Source organism: Xiphophorus maculatus, chromosome 2 (assembly GCF_002775205.1).
Source record: "Xiphophorus maculatus strain JP 163 A chromosome 2, X_maculatus-5.0-male, whole genome shotgun sequence".
NCBI lineage: Eukaryota > Metazoa > Chordata > Actinopteri > Cyprinodontiformes > Poeciliidae > Xiphophorus > Xiphophorus maculatus.
This window is the reverse complement of record NC_036444.1, coordinates 16,004,342-16,025,105: the sequence shown is the minus strand read 5'-3', so window position 1 is coordinate 16,025,105 and position 20,764 is coordinate 16,004,342. Positions and strand designations below refer to the sequence as shown.

The 20,764-nt window shown below is 37.2% G+C and overlaps 1 protein-coding gene across 1 annotated transcript in view; it reads left to right on the top strand.

The window, feature by feature from the left end:
* b4galnt4 (beta-1,4-N-acetyl-galactosaminyltransferase 4) overlaps positions 1-20,764 on the top strand; it is a 138,145-nt gene that overhangs the window by 87,741 nt on the left and 29,640 nt on the right. Inside the window, exons 4-7 of the mRNA XM_014472442.2 lie at positions 3,086-3,181; positions 4,340-4,430; positions 5,309-5,409; positions 13,095-13,162. Coding sequence (XP_014327928.1) covers positions 3,086-3,181; positions 4,340-4,430; positions 5,309-5,409; positions 13,095-13,162 — 356 coding nt within the window. The remainder of the gene's footprint in view (positions 1-3,085; positions 3,182-4,339; positions 4,431-5,308; positions 5,410-13,094; positions 13,163-20,764) is intronic.

Below are 20,764 nucleotides of genomic sequence, written 5' to 3'. Positions count from 1 at the left end.
TACTATAACAATGGTTGAGGAAAGAAATATTTCAGTATAACTCTCACTGATTTAGTTCACAAACAGACATCACTCTTACCCTGCTGTTCCTGTAAAAATGAGTCCATTATACACAAGTGCCCCCCAGCAGGAAGCTCAATTTACAGCCAGTAGCTCCAGGACTACACTGATGTATGTTTAAATGAGTCTTGGAGACTTTCAAGCTGCCCGCCTATTACTGTTTGGCAACAGGAGTAGCAAGAAGGGGCCAGAGCATAACAAGGTTTGATTTTAAAACCCACAGGAGGTCTATTAAAACATTTACATAAGCCATGCTTACAGTAGGATTGCAAGCCAAATCTTCACACATGCACATACACGTATATACTGTAAATGCAAGCAAATATATATGCAGCTCTGGAAAAAAATTAAGAGAACACTGCAAAATTCAGTTCTCTGATTTTACTTTTTGTAGGTTTATTTTTTAATAAAATGAACATTGTTCTTTTATTCTATGAATTCCAAGCAAAAATTTAGTATATATTTGCAGAAATGAGAAATGGTCAAAATGTTCTGCTTTCAGACCTCAAATAATGCAAAGAAAACAAGTTCATATTCATTTAGAAACAGTACTAATGTATTAACTCAGGAAGAGTTCAGAAATCAGTATACATTTATTCACACATTGGTCAAAGTTCAGTTCTTCAGTTCACAGGTCTGGGTTTTTTGGATTGCTTTTAGAGAAATTGCCTCTTCCTCTTTGAGTGATGAATTGTTTTAAAATGATTTATGACCCATTGCTACTTGTGTAGATGCATGGAGGATATACACAAGTTGTTTTTTTTTTTTGCATTTGTTTTGTAGTTGAGACTGCAAAACATTTAAATCTAGACATGTTTATTTTTGGGCACAGAATCCTCTCTGAACAATCAGGTGGCTGTTCAGTTCCATGTTGTTTGTAATGCCCTATAATAGTTTGAACAGATAAATGTGGTGCCTTTAAGCATTAAGGAGATAAACCATATTATGATGTCACACATGGAAGCCCAGTGTATGTATGTTTATTGTATTTTTTCTTTGTGCTGGGTTATGTTTTCCCTTCTCCAGACTGATTGATTCGACAGCCTCACACTTGTTGACACTCTTGCTATCGGCACACACGAAAAGACTACTTTCAGCAATTGAAATGGTGCCAAACTAGGGAAGCCAGCTTTAGCTTTGATCCGCCAGAGCACCTCTCTGTTCCGTTCTATTGTCGTTTTGGTGAGAGCCAGCTTTCTGTTCAAGCTCTGTGTGATGTTCTAAATGTCTGTGGCAGCATTATAGAGGCAGCCCACTGAGCCTGTTGTCCCACATTAACATGATGCCATATGTGCAGAAGTGTGTTTTGATCGTCAAGTAAAAAAATTAAATACAAAATGTCATTTGTTAAATCGTATCCGTCACGTCTTACAATGTTACATAAAACCACACATTGGTTGAACTAAGCATGTTGCTAAAGTGTAAAAAGGTGTAAAAAGTACATTATTTCCAAATCATTTTGTTTTGAGGATGACCAGACCTTTGTGTGCGCTGGAGGAAATTGTACCCCAAAGCAGACTGTTTTCACCATCTGTCCTTGCCGTGTCTTCTGATTTCCCTCCATAATTCAGACAAATGTCATACTGCAGGCTGGGGATGACCTTTGACAAACTGCTCCAGACTCTCTCGGATCACATTCCCTCCTGTTGCGCTTTATGAGCAATTTTTTTTATTCAGGACAGCACTTAACTTACACTGGAACTTAAACATTACATTTTTCTAAGATATATTAATTTCAAGTGTTTAAGTATTCATACTCCTTGAATTTTCTTGTCTTATTTTTTCTGGCATTATAGCCACAAACCGCAGTGTGTTTTATCTCATATTTTATTTGAGAGAGCAGCACAAAATAGCCCGTAATCATGAAATTGATGGAAGATTATGACCAGTGTTTTCTTTTACAATCAATTCTGAAAACTGTGGTGTACATTAGTACTTGACTCCAATCAGTCAATGCAGTGCAGAACCGCTTTCTACCGCAGTTACAGCTGTAAGTGCAATTTATTCCTATTTTTGGTCATTCTCAATACCTCAAACTGTCAGATTGGACAGTGTCTTTGAACAACAGCTAACAAATCCTGGCACAGATTCTTTACTGCATGAACAGGTTTATGATTGTTACTATGATGTTCTGGCTCTCAGTTTTTTAGTATTGTTGTCTTGCTGAAAGGGGAAACGTTGCCCCTTTTCAAGTCTCTTTCAGTACCGACCAGATTTTCTTCAAGGATTGCCCTACTTTAACTTTAGCCCTCTTCCTATCAACTCTGATCAACTTCCCTATCCCACCTAAAGAAAATTACCTCCCAGCATGATGCTGCCGTGATGTCATAATCAAGATAATGCACAGTTAATTTTCATCCACACATTGCATTTTGAGTCTACAGTAGGTTATGAAGTTCAGTTTTGGTAATGTATGATCGGAGCATTTTCTTCCACATGCAACCTGCAGGGTCTGTGGCACACTTCTCCTTGCTCAGTCTCTAATGATTTACCTGGTATTTATCTACAGTAGCTGAAAGATTTGACCACCTTAGTTGTAGCTCTTCCTGTATTGCTAGAAGCTTTTTGGCTCTTTTGTTGATCAATGCTTTCCTTGCCTGTCAGTTTAGGTATACGCTGATGTCTTTATTGGTTTGCAGCTCTGCCATACTGAGTCTTTTGATTATGGTGATGCTATTTGTTCACATTGAAATCCTCTGAGGCCTTTTGCAGATGAGCTGTTTATCCTGGGAATGAATTTCAAAAATGAACTCAGTTTACTAATTATGTCAATTCTGATGGCTATTTGTTACACATAATTTAATTTAGTCATTTTACAGTACTTAGAGCTGGTCTATGAACAAAATGTGAACTAGTTTGAGTGTTTTGGACAATTTTGCAAGGTGCTGAGCTATACTGGGCAAAACGCAACAACGTAAGCAAAGCTATCACAAAGCTGATATACCAAAACAAATCTCTTGTTTTATATGATGCGATGCTGTTGCTGCTGCATGTAGTAATCTGTTTGCTCTTTGTGTGTTTGCAGTATAAGGGCCAGGCCAACCTACATGTGTTTGAGGACTGGTGCGGCTCCTCTATAGCCCAGCTCAGAAAGAACCTGCACTTCCCTCTTTATCCTCATGTAAGTATTAATATTTGGACCTGTAAAATCAAAGGATGTGTCCGTTTCAAGAGGGACGGATATAGTTTACAGCATTACTGTACCCTGCTCGCTAGAACTGAAGTTTTCAGAATTTATTTGTATATGCATTACTTGAAAGATAAATTTTGGAATTTCTGAAAAGTAGAGGGATTTTTCTTGATTTATTGGATGACTTAAGTACCGTAATTTCTGAACTTTTGAGAATACCTGATTATAAGCCACACTCACTAACTTTGAAAAGAAAAAAAGTGTAGATATAAAGACCACACTTGTCGATAGGTTACAGGCATCCATATTGTAACATGACCTATTTACACGTAAATACTTTTTTTTATTATTATTTACAATAATAATACTGAAAACAGAAATATGTGTTATGAATGCTTTTTCGAACAGTGCCTTCGAACACGACTACTTATAAAAAAAAAGGAAAATACAGTAGCTTATCAGAAAAAGTCATTAATCACATCTTCCTTCTGTGCACTTATACCACCAAAGTCATCTTCTTCAGTGTCAGAATTGGACAGCCTGACTCTTCTTCAGTCCCTCTGAAGAAAAAGCTTTAGCAAAAGCCAAAACTGTGCATTCAAAAAAATAAATAAATAAAAAACAGCAATAGCTTATGGGCCTCATTGCTTTTTACTACTTTTAAACTGGATTTCTGGTTCTTAGATACTGAATAAGAGTATGGGGAAATACTTTTCTTTCCAGGCTTTAATTCCGATCCCATTGACTGAATATTGTGTCCTTCTGCTTGTCTTTCCTTTCTTCGTTTTATCTTTCCCTCCTCTCCTATCTCCATTATCCACCCTTCCTTTGTGTTCTTCCTCTGTTCCTCCCTTGTGTCCATTAAAGTTTTTTCTACAGTCCTATATCCCGTCTGTTCTTTCTTTATTTGTTGCATCATTAGTTTTGGTTTCCTTCTAACACAGGCTCTCATCTCCATAGACTCAAAAAGGGAGAAAAAAAAACAAAAAAAAACGATCAAAGTAAAGCATTGTGTGTATTCTGTGTGTGTTATTTTCTCTTAAGACAACAGCAACACTTAGAAGCAAGAGTTAAAGCTTTCAGATTATTGTTCAGTACAGAGTTCTGAATATCTGCATTAGTTTTATGAAATGTCTCTTTTTCTTGCAGACAAGAACCACAGTAAAGAAGCTAGCCGTGGCTCCAAAGTGGAAAAACTACGGCTTGAGAATATTTGGTTTCCTTCACCCATACAAAGATGGTAACTAGCTCTTTTTTCTCAATCCCTGATATGAGGCTGAGAGCCTTGGAGCTTGTGTCCTTTATCAGAGCAGGCAATTTCCTCAGCCCTCTTAATCCAAACGCCTCCAAGCCACTAATGTAGTGGATATTCACATTTTCATCTTGGCTCAATGCCGAAATCTCACTGCTAAATCTCGTTGCGGTTCCCTCATGGTTCTGCCCTGAAACCCAGTTGCTATGGGAACTGAAAACCCCAAATGTCCAAGTGCCCTTACACAAATTGCCAAACTGAAGCTATTAATTAGATTACCATTCATTTTAGACTCTCATACTGCTTTCACTAGTAGTATGGCTCTATTGAACTGATGCTGTGAAGGTCATGCTGTTTTCAGCAGCAAAGTTTGAGCTGTAACTAAGGCCCCTATTGTCGTCATTTACATCTTGCCTGAGACACGTGCAAACTAAGTAGATTTAAACAGGCAACATTTGCTGTGAACTTTAACCTAGATATATTTTTATAATTCTTAATGCTTAAATGATATGTATAATATTGCCGTAGAGAACTTTGTGTAAATTCAATTTGTAATATCGACACATTAAACACAAAAAATTAATAACTTTGTGTTTACAAAATATTGATGTCTTCTCTGCAAGAACACTACAGTACTGCTATTAAACTTCAAGTCCAGCTTCAGTAAAAACTTTATGCATAATTTTACTCGAATGTGACATCTCTGTCGAAGGCAACAGGCAGTGAAGCACCATGCTTTTGATGTATTCTTACACCTGAAGCTATTTAAAATTGCTGCATTTGTCTGATTCTGTTATGTACTAATCGAGGGCCATCCAGATCTTTTTCCACTGTGAACCTCTTTGATCATGTCTTTTGCCCTGCAGGTGATTTCCAGTTCTCCGTATCGTCTGATGATAACTCAGAGTTCTGGTTGAGCCCCGATGAGTGTCCTCTCAATGCCAGACTGCTAGTTTATGTAGGACAGGTAAGCATACAATTGTGCTGCAATGTTGTACAATATCTTCACACCCCTTACCCCACCCACACAGCCCTCCCCCTTCCTGTCCATCTGCTACACAACACACACATTAACCGACAATAAATGTATGCAGAGACTGGGAAAATACTGTTTTGTCTTACCTAAACATTTCAGATTCTCAAATAAAATTGGATTTGAGACAAAGATAGCATGACTTGATATATAAAAGAAAATCACAAATGATGACTTTGTTTATTTAAGGGAAGAAACCAAGCCAACCTGGTCCTATGTAAAAGCACATTTGCCTGTCAAACTTAATAACTGGAGTGAATCAGCTCCTAATAAGAGTTTGTGATCTTGATAAGAGTGATAAGATACGATAAGAGTCATTATTATCAGATCTATTATTCAGGTAGAGAGTGACTCATGCTTTTCAATTGTGTGTAATTGATTCTGCTTTATAGAAAATAGCAGCTCAGACTTAAACAAGTGTTCATCAGTTGTAGTTTCAGTGCTTAATCCTGACCAGTCATGATCCTATATCATTCAGGAACTGATGTATAACGAGAGGCGTGACCTTTTTAGTAATTTTACACCCACTTCATCAAAACTGTGGCTATTACTTACCACCAACATGCTGCTCAGAACACAAGAGGCCTAAATCATGTTTTCCTTTTTCATCTATCCTTAAATTGTGCTGTGAGTGCAACTGAATGAATGCCAAACTGTTCTGCCTCTGCCTTCTCTAATTATTTTTTTATTTTATTGAATGCCCCAGAAAGATTTAAGAAGGCAAGGATGCATGAGGTTGCACAAAGTTCAAACTGCATAACATGCGTGTGTGTTTTAAGAGCAGAGATCCTGCTATAGTGCCATCTGTATTCCAACAGGATGCAAGATGTCAGTGAGTTCCATGGGAGCTGAGATTAATTAGCTGGCAGTGAATATTGATGTGACATTTAGCAGCGGAGAAATCATCTATCTGGTGGCAGATGAGCAGTGGTGTGGCCAGGAATCATTCATTTTGCCCGCTGGCTGACTGACAGACGTCAGCACCGTCACTGTCTTTGGAGACATACTGCATTTCACGGGTGAAAATCTAAATGTCCACTCCTTCCCTCGATATGTGAGAGGAATGAATGTTTGAGCTCTTGGAGGAAAAAGGCTTTCTACCAAGGTTGGAGGATATTGTCACAGAATAGACTTTAAATCCTTCTGCTAGTTTACAAATCGCTCAACGGCTTAGCACCAAAATACATTAAAGACTTGTTGTTATTGTTGTATCAACCTTCCAGACCACTCGGGTCTTCTGGTTCTAGGCCATGCTGAATCCCGAGGACCTGAACCAAACCTGGAGAAGCATTTCCTTTAAGTTCAGTTTAATCAGGCCTAAACCTCACCTGTTTAGTGTGGCCTTTGATTAGTAGTTACTGATGATTTTGATGATGTCATTTGGCAAAACGTAATCCTTCACAATTGATGAGTGTGTCTTTTTATGATATAAAACACTTTGAACTGCCTTGTTCCAGTAATGTACTACACAAATAAACTTGACTTGATGAAATGTTTGGTTGAAGCAATAGCTTCATGCACATTATTAAGTTGTGTCTTTGAACCTTAACACACTTGGAAAGAAGAGATTCACTTATTTAAAAGACAAGTTTAATGCCAACCTAATTAAAAAAATAAAACATTCTGCTCAGGTATATAAACGTATACACATAACTCTGCGTTTGTGCATCTATCTTTAAACTGATCAATAGATACACACACACATGCTTATATACAGTATATATATATACAATATATATATTTACATATATACATGATTTATATGATTTATTGCAACCGTAGCGTCCTCTATTTCAGTTGCCACAGCAGTGCCATTCTCGATGCTGAACTTGCTATAAATGGAATGTGCTGCTATGAGATATTTATCTGTGACAGGGCAAAAAGATGGGGAGCTTGAAGCGTTTCCGTGACGTTTCCATGGAGATCTCTGTCAGCATTTTGTATTGAGCTTACGTATCGTCTGGCGAAGATGACTGATCTCCCAGTGGGGCCCCTAAACACAAGCAGGAAAAGCTGAATTTAACTCATGGTTACAATGGATTTGTTTTTAAACACAGAAATAAAAGAGACTGTGCATGGGCACTGAAAGGAATGTTATTCTTATTTTTTTTTTTTTTATTAAGACTATCTGTAAGTGTACCATGGCCTGATCTATTGAACTGAGTTCTGCATATAAGGACACTCTATGTTACCAATTTCAGATGTTATCTGTTCACACTCAAATTAACGGAGATGTAATAAAGCTTTACATTGGTCATAATGTGTAGCCAGATCAGACAGAGCTTTACACAGATTAAGATCTAGGCACAAGTGAAATAAAAAGATTTTTACTACATGTGAAAAGGCTATCACAGTGATTCAGTGGCTGAATAGGCTTTCCTGTGCATGTTCTGCCTGTGTTTGCATGCAGCGTATGCCTTAGAATTTATTTCCACCTGCATTGTAAGCAAAGGATGAAAGGATGTTTGTTCATCACCTTTCAGTGATGAAACAACTCCACTTCCAGTTGAAAGCAAGACATTTATCACTAAAACCTTCACAATGTTTTATTTGTGCTTAGCAGTTGACTGCACAAATTATTGAGGGGATAAGTGAAAGTACATTTCTGTTCTTGAAAGGAAATAGAAATCAATTGAGTCAGTCGAAAAGGACAGTCTGAGCTCGGGCCATTACACGGAAATTTGTGGCAGCTTTATTGTCCAGCTTTGTATTTGATAATCTCACATTGTGGTCTGTCCAGTCTGTCTGTGCTGTTGGAAGAGTTTGCTGAAATGGTAACACTATCTTGCTCTATCTTCTTTCGGTGCTTCAGGCAAGAGGTTCCAATCTTTAGATCTGTGTGAATGGTTCTGAAAACTGCCTTGTATGACACCGTGTTACTTGCTGGTGTTAAATCTGAAATCTATTGCACTGCAGCTATGCTGCCAGTATCAAAATCCGGTGTCAAATGTGTAACCAGTATAATACTGGTTGCACATTTGAGACAGGATTTTCTTCATGAGGCCAGTTATGTGATCTGGCTCCTGTCTCTTGGTTTATCAGTGACTAGGGTGTGATTGATTGATTTCCATTTGCCACTCACCACAGGGACTGCATTACAATGGTTGGATGGTGTTGAAAAAACATTTTTGTTTATGTGCTTATGCTTATGTGGACCAGTTTCTGTGCATTTAATACAGTGAAATATTATCTGTCTTGCTAAATTCTGTCAGAAAACGACACAGTAAACTGGGTCAGTAAGACGTGATCAAAATAGTATAGTTATAAAAGTTTCAGGCGCAACTTTGACTCCCAAGGTGCATTAAGTTGTTTATTTGTGAATGTGGAATTGGCTCCTTTTAATTTTTTCTGTATTATGCTTTTTAAAAAAAAAATTAACACACACTGATGATTTGCATTGACCCCGATGAAGTTGTTTCCCAGTACTTGAAGTGTTGTTGGAGTCTTCACTTAATCAAAACAGAATAAAAGAGCAAATATAAAAAGTCGCTCTCAGAATATTCACAGTGACATTTAAAGCATGTTTCAGTCTTAGTTTAGGGCTGCATATTAAGGCAAAATAAGAAGACACTCTCTCCAAACTGTGTTTGTTTACAATTACAGAGTTTCATAGCTGAATGATATGCTTTCATAGGGCAAATTGTTCTTGAAAACAATAGTTTCTCTGCTCTTTCAGATCCACTATTTTAGTTTTATGCTTATCGTCATTGCTCAGAGGTTTCTTTCGTGTCTTTAAGGAAATCTGCATTAGAAATGTCTAAGCTCCCACATTATCTTTTTATCCCTACAGGGAAAACATTGTTGGGGAAAACAGTAGATGCTCAAAAGATTAATAACTTTTAACATCCATAAAATGAACAATCCATCACAGTGAGTTTTTTTCTGTTTCTGCTTGTATTCTTCCTGAATTACTGTGGCCACCACATTCCATTTGAATTAGAAAAATATGACCACCCATTGGTAATGTAACTTTGACTACAATAAAAACAGACAAGAAGACGGTTGTGATGGATTACCGGCCTGCATTCTGTTTAAGGTGTCTGCTGGATGATTTCTTGAAAATCTTAAATAAATGAAAATGTTAGCTTAATGGAGGGGGTCGCAAAATAGTCCAAACTTCACACTTCATGGTCTTACATCAAAGCAATATAACAAGTAGAGCAAGTTTTGTGTCTTAAGCAGACTTGTAAGGATTTTTGACCATCCACAGCATGCATGACATTAAAAAAGGTACCAAAATCTCCAAAGCCCACTGCAGGGGGATTATAAACAAAAAATAGCACAACAAACTATGCTTTGGGAAGCCTACCTGTACAATGTCTCTTCTGTCCTGAAATCACAAAGATGAATGATGAACTTTAATCCTACAGGGAAATTAATGTAGCTTAATTTAGCTTGAGTTAGATGAAACTAACATTGAGCTTTTATGAATAAATAAGTAAGTAAGACAAAGAAGGAATATGGGGCTAAACATCTAATGTGCACTGTTAAGTTAGCAAGAAATGTGTAAGAATTCTATAGAGTTCCTATTAAGATTAATACTTTCCATAATCAGAGCATTTTGATCCCAAAAAATATGACATCTGCCACAAAACTGTATTGGGTCTCTCGGCAGGGGACCAAATCAGACCAAATCAGCAAAGACACAGTTAGCCAGAGATTAAATCGGCCATCAGTGTCAGTTTTGTTCTCTAGACCTAAATCTTCTGGAAAACTTGTATTGTGAGGCAAACAGAGTAGAGCATCACATAACATATGACCCAAAACTATGGATAATTAAAGAGAGATTGTTTTAAGAGGTTTTTTCAAAGATTCACTTGTGAAATATTTATAAGAAGTGTTGTCCTAATGGAAAGATTGCCTTTTGCAAAGTTGAGTATTGCAGATAAAAGCTATGCCGTTAATCTTTTATTTAATATGTGAAACTAGTTTATTAATCTGTCTCTAAAAGTAGTTCAAATTTGACACGCATTCCAAACTTTAGCTTAATATTATTATTTTCTTTTAACATTTCGTCAAAAAAACACCTTATCCAAAGAAGTGCATTAACATTTTTGGAAGTTTTGTCAGCTTCATGACTGTTTCTGAAAGTACTAAAATTAAACTGCGCTCTTTTGCTTTCATCCCTACAGATGTGAGTGCTGAAGCGATGCTTTCATTAGGCAGTCACCACCACAAACTGACTTGACCTTTATGTAGTATGTGTGCAAAAAGACAGTTTTGTTCAGAGCTTGCATAACGGGAATGTCATCATGGCTAAACCTTCGAAACCCCAGACTGAGGAAGAATCACAAAATAAAAAAAATAAAAAAACTTGGACTTAATATATTCTGCTCACTTACGCCAAACAATATTTTTAAAGTTTGAGTGAGACAAACTAAGTTAAATGTATTGACTGCAAAAATGGTCAACCTAGAATAACTGTAATGCACAAAATAAAGATATATTGTACATATACATGCTTTATTGTTACACACAAATGTTCATGTCTTGTCTCCCCAAAGTATATATCTCTAAATCTGCTTTTGATTTCAAGAGGTTTTTGGCACATGTGAGACCAGCCTTTGTGCTTTTTTTTATTTCATTTTTCTTTGGGCTTCCTTGCTCATAAGTGGCGTTTTTTGGGACTCCTCCATTGATACCAGTTTTGCTCAGTCTCTTTGCTGTTGAACGCAGACCTCACTCACTTTGGTTCTTGTAGTATCAAAACCTTGGGAATTACTTTGTAACTCTTTCCAGACTAACAGATATCAGTGACTTTTTTTCCCGTCTGTTCTTGAAATTGTTAGACTGTGGTATTATGAACTGTTTTTCGAGATATTTTAGCCAAACCATCACAATACCTCTCATTGTTTTCTTCTTCAACCTTCTATGCATAAATAAGTGGAAAAAAAATCAAGAAGATCTACTTCAAGATACTTTTGCAACTCTTACTGGCAATATAAATTTGAAAATGTGTTTGAAAAAAGATTTTTCCATCACTGACACAAACATTATAATTGAACATTTTCTAAATTTTATATTTCAAGTGGTCTCATAGTGGACTTTAATGTCCTGCCATTTTTTCTGCCTTTGTGTTCAGACTGGAATATTTTTTTACCACCGTTGGTACTGAAATGTGCCAAAGCAGTAGCAGCAGCAGCATGGTGCAGGGTTTTGACTGGTGTATTGTATCTGCCTTCTCTCCAGCCAGCTGCCTCAGAGACCGTCTCAGTGGCTTTAAAAACCGCTAGGGGCCTGGTTAGTTCTGGACAGGCGCTGATGTCTGTTTTTTTTTTTCTTTCCGTGGTGACTCTATTCTCATGCCAGCAAAACACATTAAAATATGCTGCTGTATTAATGCCAGCGAGTTGTAGGTGTAACTCACTGTGTGTGCTTCTCTGTTAATTCTCAGTGGAGCTCAGCTCGAGGATAAGCAGCTATTTACAGTCTAAGAGACTTCTGTGATCTGTCCCCACTGCCGGCCACACTGTCCTTTTGGCCAGTTTTAGACATAGAAGTGTGTCCAGCTCAAACAATTGAAAACATGCCCACTGTGATCTTAGCTGTATTCTTCCATTATGCATCAGCAGTAGCAAGGGCCCTAATTAGTTGTGTTGGCTTGCAGAGGAAACGAATGGGCACTGATTTGACTCCAGGGCCATGAAGGAATTCCCAGCTACTCTGATGAGCTCGCTTCTTAAGAGTCAGTATTGGCAGGGAATCCCTCTTCCTCATCTTCTCATTCTTTATAGCCATTAGTTTTTATACACAAGCTTGTTTCAGAACTTTCCTCCTAATTAACTCCCTTTGATATTTTGGGTCTTACCATGTTTTCACATGATAAGACATATGATATTCCTGAGTTGTGCACGATGTCAAAAGTAAAGGAGCAATCTGGCTCTTACAGTCTTGTTTTCAATTCTGTTGTGAACCTAAAAAGGCTTCAACATTGGCATTGCAACTACAGTATGTCATGTTATATCTTTTTTGGAGATTTGTTCCTTCAGGTTTAAGTTTAAGACAAAACATATTATTATACCTTTATTTAACCAGGCAAAAGGAAAAACCCTCCAGTTGACATAGAGAAAAGGGGGGTCTGCATGATGTTGGCAAAAGAGTCAACATTTCTATGTAGAATTTATGATGTTAAACAGAGTGTCAGAATGTAAAAATGAATGAAAAATCTGTTAATTTCCTTCTTGAATTAATTATGCAGCTGCTTAGAACTTTCTAAATGAATAAGAAAAACACAAACACTTCCAACTTTGAACTTCCCAGGTACAATGAATGGAAAACTTCAAGATCACTTTGGTTAAAAATGAAGACAGGAAGATTCGGAGTTTGGTCAGTGACTTACCACTCCAATGGAAATCTGGAAGTATTACTTGGTAAAATATTTTCAATCACTGAGGTTCCTAATAAAATGCCTCACTCTAACCCTGTCAGAGTTAGCAACTTTAAACATCAAAATATCTACTCAAAAGAGCACAGTGCTATATTTTTATCCTTAGAGGTTCTTTAACACCTTTGCAAACTGCTCTCTAACATTTTAATGCTGTTTTAAAACCCTGCTTTCTCCCTCCCTCCTTCTTTTTCCCTCACACTCTGACCTCTGTTCTCTCTCTTGTTTGTTGCAGCTGGGTACAGAGTGGACTGCTCCAGGCGAGTTCACCAAGTTCAGGTCCCAATCCTCCAAATCTGTGCAGTAAGTACCTGTGACAACTCCCACATATCCTAATAGCACATTTATTTCTCTCCAGTACAGAGACCAAAAGTGGATATGAATACAGTTCTGCACTGGTGCATCTCCTAGAAGAGCTTTGTAGAGTCTCTCTAGCACTCTGTACCAAAGATAATCTGTTTTCATTCAGTCTGCTTTTTCTTTTAGACAAGTCAAGTTTGTTGCCTGTGAAGGCTTTTACTGCCCACATACATGAGTAAATGGATGGCTCAAGTGTCCACTAAACGCTTGAAATCAGGCCTCTTCTGTGCACATGTAATCTGATGCACCAGATGGGGTGTTATTCAGAACCATCCAGAAAGTGATCCTTTAGAAATGTTTAGAACAGCATAAATTTTAAAATAATACTTAGAATATTATTGAAGGAGCTATTCTTCAGCACAGGGGGATTCTAGCTAGTTTTAACTCTAATTAAAACCTCTTCTAAGGCACAAACATGTACTTTAACCACTGGACAGATGAAAAAACCTGTTTTTCAAAAATTTGAATCCATCAAATACATTCCAGAATTTTATTGCCAATAAATCCAGCTATATCTGACAATCAAATTCACATACCCTGATGTTTCAGGCATGTTATTTCAGGCATGCAAATCCTGAAATAGAGCCAGCAGAGGTTGTCAAATTGTACCTTCACAGGTAATGCGTCTAATTAGGCTGACAAAGAAAACGGCCCATGTGAGCCAGCTTTGGTAAAAACACAGAAAGTTCAGGAACAAGCAGAACACCTCCAGTCAGGATAATTAATAGTCTACTGTGTTTATCCTTAAAGAAGACAATTGAAAGAAGGGGGTAAGGAGAGCTCTTTAAGTATAAATTTAACATTATAACTATTAATTAATTATTCATTTTATTTTTCTTTCCTGTTTATTTTTTCAATTTTTATAGTAATTTCATATATTTAATATTTTTTATTGTACCACCACATTTTATATATATGTTTTTTCCATATTCGGAAATTATAAAAAAAAATTCTGTCCCTTTTTATCTTTATGTTCCTTCTCCTAATATTTCATCTCTTTGATTTTTCAACCTTCTTGTTATTTTCCTTCATCCGTTTATTTGCAAATTTCTGTTTTATTTCCCTTGTGTTCTTGTTTCTTTTCCCTTCTGACTCTTTGTGACTGTAAATTGAAAAAGGGGAAAGAGAGAAAGGGAATGTGTGAAGATTCAGAATCAGCTTCATTCTTATCAGTCAACATCAAGATCCGAGCTCTGTGTGCTAACTCTGATATCAACTGCAGGACGTGAGATTTATACTTTCACAAAACTCACTTTTGTCTTACTCTTCCAAGATATCGGCGGTTTCTTTCAACAATTTTGACACAGACCACTGTGCCATGCTGATGCCTGCTTTGGAAACTTTGGGAACCGGTCTTCTGACCTTCTGTGACCACAAGCAGAAACCAAAGCCTGCCTTCCCTGAGCTCAACATACAGAATTGCCTCTGTTTTCAGTTTAACTGTTTACCGGCTTGAACTATTAGCATATTAGCCAAGCCTCTGCTAATAGCTGACAGGACAGGCAGATGCCTGTTTTAGATTGTCAAGTCAGCAATAAACTGACTATTGTCAGGCCCAGCCACAGAGGACCAAAGACTGGACTACAATAGAGAATAAAAGAGACTAGAGAATTTGATTTACAAACTACGTACGTTGTGCTGCGGATTAAATTAAACACAAAATTATATACTGAACAGATATTGTAATTTTCTATTTTACCTTAGCTTCAGTTACAAAGTTATTCCTTATTATGGGTTGAGTTATTATACCTTGCTATCACTTTGCTTTGTGGAACGTAACATGAAAGAATAATTGGAAAAGACTGATTTGATGTTACTGTGTGCGGGCATGTGGGAAAGGATGCATTTATAATTTTAAACACAACTAAGTGCATGTCTCTTCAGATTATTGTGAAGATGTTAAGTACAAAGCCATTAAATTATTTTTTTTCTAATGAGTTTCCAAGTCATTGCGCACATGTACTGTAAGTTGTGCTGAACTGTGCAGCATCCTTTAGCTTGCTTTGTTTTGTAAAGGAATGTACCTAAAATGACAAATGTTTGGGTTAATTGCTAAAGAAAAAGCTCTGCTTTAATCTAGATGGGATATGATTAAAATCAGCAACTTAGGACAGCAGAACAAAGGAAGATGTGATCAGATAATAATGCATGTCAGGTTGTTCGCAGCCAAAATAATAAGTGATTACTCACATTTTATTACCTGGTAATCTCAGAAATTTGTAAATCAAATATATAAAGAAGCAATTACCCAACCTGTAATGATATTGGTCTGCCTAGAATATGACAAGCTATTTTGTGGTAGGAAATCATTGTGAAAATTAGTAGTCACAAGTGTGCAGGTAGCCCTTATCAACATGAGGCTTTGGTGTAATTTGCTACTAGAAAATAGGTTTAGGGCTATTTGAGGCTATTTACAGACTCCCCAGTTCTGTTCTTCGCAAAGCCTTAATCAAATCTACAATTTAAAACAGTATTCACACTGTGCATAGTCATTACCATACTGAGCCTTATCTGGATAAAATGAAATAAAGGCATGGTCTTCGAAGATATAAATGAAAAAAAATATGGATGAACCCAAATGTAGGAAGGAATTATGTACAGCAAATTAATATGTTTAAAAAGGAGCTAAAACCCAAGAAAACCAAAGAAAAATGCAGGGTGCTGGTTGATGGCATAAATCCCAAACAACCACAGGCTCACAATAAACATGTGCTTGGTTGCAAAGAGTGGCAACAGTCTATCAAACAAATCAAAATATAATTTATATAGCACAAGTTCCACTGAATAAATGGTTACAACATTGACAAACAATAAGGATCTGGCAATAAACTGAAGAAGCTTAGAAGTATACTGTTTGTATATACCTGGGAGAGTGACTACTTACTGGAAAGCAGGTGTGTGTTGTAGATGAGCAACTGAATGAATTGAATCAATAATTTACCATGAATTTAAAATAAGTGCAGGGATGCACCATTCGCATCCCAGTTTTGGGGGGCATTGAGATAAAATACTTTACAAACTCCCATGGACAATTTATCCTGTCCAAAACCGAAGGTAACAATGAAACAAAGACAGCACAGAGACAAGTAAAATCAAAAACACTAAAAACAAGAAAAATAAAGCTATAAAGCTATGAATAATGACACAACATCTCACACAGACACCTTCTAAAGAACAAACAATGGCTGCTGAAAGACCTGCACATTGTTTCTTTGGTCTAAATTGTCCAAACACATACATAAAATCTAAATAAGCTGCTGTATCCGAATTCAGAGATTTTTCCACCTGCGTTCACAAATTTCTAAAGCATATATTTTCACCTACTGTATCCACCTCCTTCTTTTTCTACTAACTAGATCTAGGATTATTTTAAAAAATGGAACCTGAACTTTTGATTCCCACCCATAACCAAAAGACTTGGAAAGAATGAGAGGAAAGGTGGGGGTGGTAAATCTTCCTGTGTGATTGTGCTGCTTTACATCCTCTACACGTGATGTTCATTAATGAGCAGGAGCTGTAGTCTACTTTTATCATGTTAGTTGTGTCATCCTTGTGGAGCGTGAAGTTTTTTTTCTATGTGGCTGTTTTAATAGATGGAAAGGACAGTAGATTCAGTTCGATACACATGTTAGTGAGATCTGGTGGCCGTCCACACCACCTGGCTGTCACCACCTGGAGGTAATGACTCACACTATTAGAGTCTGTGTGTCTGTGAAGGGGGTAATGGTGCTGTCTCTGCACTGAATCTAAATTTTCATCATTGCACTTGATGGATAGAAGGTACTTGCACATAGTTCTCCAATCAGTCAATCTCCATTAGGTTATCTTGTTTCCATAAAAGTATATATCCATTACTTGACTTCTTTATGTTAAAGAAATTGAATGTATGTGAAGATTTATCAGACAACATTTCCTTGATTTTTGAGAATAATAATAATCTGATAAACATATTAAATTATAGGCAACAATAGGTAGGACAAGTCTTACTTCATTTTCATGTATTAATCACAATTCAAATCTGCAGTTAGATAAAAATTCACTAAATATTTGAAGCGGTTCCTTTATTTTTATGTCACTGTTCACACATTAGACTGGAGAAAGATATTTCTCTGTTTCCAGGCTCCTCCTGGGAGACCCTGCAGGCTTCCCATACCAGAGGGATTCCTGCAGGAAGTTCTTGGTTTTTCCTGGTGTCCCATTCCAGCTGGACTTAAAATTCCTCCACAAGCAGACAAGCTGTTATTCTAATCAGATGCTTCAATCACTGCAGCCGACTTCTTGTAACGGCAAAAATTTTAAATTATTCATATTTTTCAAATTATCATTGAAATTATTAATAGATTTTTTAATAGAAAAGTAATTTCATTGGATAATGAAATGTTAATGACATTCATTCTGAAGGTAATAACTCTCCATTCCTTGGCATACGAGTTTCGAGAGAATTATACTGACCTGAATCGAGAAAAAAAAAAAAAAAAAAACATTAAAAAGCTGTTTGTTTTTGAAGCCTCTAAATTCTCCGGTGATGACTTTTATAAATGCATCACTTTCAAACTGCACCGTTTTGTCACCACCTGTGCTCATATCTGTGACGTGATAGGTTGGCAGTGCCTGCTAGGTGCTGTCACAACAACCTGATGAGTGACAGTAATGTTGTCAGGTGAGGAACCCAGATAACCCCCATCAACCGTATCTCCTCTTTCCGAAACAGCTAACAGCGCCTCTGGCTGTGTAGACAACACTGGGAGATTGACATTTGCTTAGGTTCTACAAACTCAAACGCTCAGAGCTGCATACTGAGCTGGTCCGGAGCTGCGCTTGATGTGACATGTCATAGAAGTTCCAGAACAGCTTAAGCTGTGATTTGATTGACAAGAAGTGGAAGATTACTGTGAAAGTAAAATTGTTTGAACAATATGAAAAACTAATGAGCAGTACATCCTTCACGACATGCTTCATAACATGGTAACAGGAGTCATGGTTCAAAAATAGTTCAGAGTTAAAAGTTTATTTAGGAGAACAAGTGATTGTGCTCCTAAAAATGTAAATTTAAGGAGTACAAATGCCAACTGAGGAGAAATGTACACACTGTCACCTTGGACATGCATTGTTAGAATCGGTAGACCTTATTTATATGATATAGTAGACCTTTTAACTTAAAAGATAAACATCAAGGGTGAACATTAAGGTTTGGGAAAGAATCTATTTAGAGGGCAATTTACTGTATCAAAATACACAGCATAGGCTCATATAACATTGTACCAAATACTGCATCCAAACAGTCTCTTGTGATTGCAATATTGCTACATTGAAATCATGACGTTGACTTCTATTCAACATATTGTGCGGCTGTCACCCAAATCAAGCAACGAGTTTCCACTAAGAGAAGTGGACAACACCCATCCATAAGTGTGCCTTCTTTGCAGATTGCTGAAGGACATTTAAAATGTTTTAAGGCTCTGTGTTTATATCAGAGCTTGCATACTTTACAATAAATTTAGACTTGTGCACCCAATTCAGAAATCAGTTAAATGGTGTGTTGCTTGATCAGTCTGCCCTAAAAAAACAGCAGTTCAAATTGCCTTTAAAAGCCCTAAATGAATATATCTACACACAGACTGAATGTGAGTAAACTTCCCATTGGCTCTGTGTGTCCACACTCAAACATCACTTTATGTTATCCACCAATTAGCAAGAAGATTTATTATATAAGCTACTTAAAATGTCTTTTGGTATTTCATCTCATAGAGTGCAGAGGATGATGTTCACTTCCAATCCTTTACAGCTTTTTAAATGTGATGCAAGCTCTTCATTTTATGTACAGACTTATAGGGAATATGTGGGGTTATTTTTCCTTTTCCTAGTTATTACTGTTGCTCCTTTCCAGGCAACAGTGAGGGAAGCCTTGTGGAGAATGTCCAGTTATTTCACTATGGGATCTCCGTATCTATAATTGAATCACTTTAACACTCCTGGCCATTATAGGTGGTGAGGAGCAAAAGGAAAGGATAGTGTTTTTCCAGCTGACATCATAGGCATCCATATTTAGCATGGAGACGAGCCGAACGCTGCACCTGCTCTCAGCACCTGCACTATCTGATTGGATTCACTTTTGTGTGTATGTGTGTGTTTGTCTCTGTGTGCATACAGTTCCTTGATTGCATTTGAGTACGAGTACCACTCTGAGTGTTAACTTCTTTCCACACAAGATACTTAGAAGATCTTAGAATAAAGCTTTTTTTTTTTTTTGCCAGCAAGCTGCAATGACTCCTATGTCCTTTTTTTTCTTCCCTAAGGCTTTCAGTCCACCATCTGTTTGTTTGAGTGATGGGAGCCTGCAAGTATACATATCTTTGACTGTGTGTGTGCGTGTGCGCATCTGTGTTGGAGTGTGACTTATGTCTAATCGGAAAGCCTTTGGGGTTTAAATGCACATCTTTGGAGCTGTGGAAAACCGTGATTTCACAGCAGACATCTGATTGGCAGTAATGCCTGACTGTAACCAAACTGCAACACAGTGCCGGTTGCAGCCAAACGTGATTAGAGACAGTAATGATGACAGGGGGTCAGGTTAGTCTGACGCAGAGCAGAAATTATGTTGTGAGTGGCTTGGGAATGGATACATAAGCCTTTTTGAAGGGGATCAAGTAAATATCCAGGATATTCTTATTGGTCTGCAGTAAGACAAGATTAACAGCTAGAGACTCTTGCAGACAAATAATGGTTGCTTTAAAAGACCACACATACACAGCAGTGGATTTCCTTTTGCTAAGCATTTGAATCTCAACTTTTATGTAATATAATTTCTTTGGGAATCTTATCACAGCAACAAGGCAAATTGCACTTGTCAGATGCTCCGAGCTGAACCAGCACAGCTTTCCAGCATCAGCAGTGTGGGGGCAAAAATCATGCAAAAATCACAGTCATTGTCTCTGTAAATGTCAGATTGTCATTTTCTAAAAGTGACAGTCTGACATTTATAACTCTGTTACAATCGGACGGGCACGCACAGGTCAGACAGTAATCAGGTTGCTATCTTCTGCCACACTGTTTCTGTCTGAAACTATAAGTACAGCACTATAAATTATTTTCAGGAGCTTAAACCCATTTGAACCATTCCGTTCTGTGAACAGTCAGTATTATGATGGCAATGTGAGTGGGTTTAAAGAGATGAGAAGCTCTGACAGGGACTAAAAATTAGGATTATGTGTTTGGATTACAACATTTAGGAAAACAATGTTGTTGTTTTTTTCAGATTGTGACATATAAACAGCTTGTTTAAAAAGGAGGGGGAGAGGTAATCTGCATTTTCCAGGCACATAGTGCCATTTTGTAGCACAGTCAAGTAACTATGTTACCTTTAGTTGTTATTAAAATGCTGTATATGTTAAATGTATCATGGCAATTTGACGCTTTGAAAATGTCCTCTGTCTCTTTAAGAAGCTCCTATCTTTCCAACACTCCACTTTCAGCACATCATCACAACAATGCTCCTCCATGATGCCATTTATATCCATTCTTAGGAGCGCTCAACTGAAAAGTGGA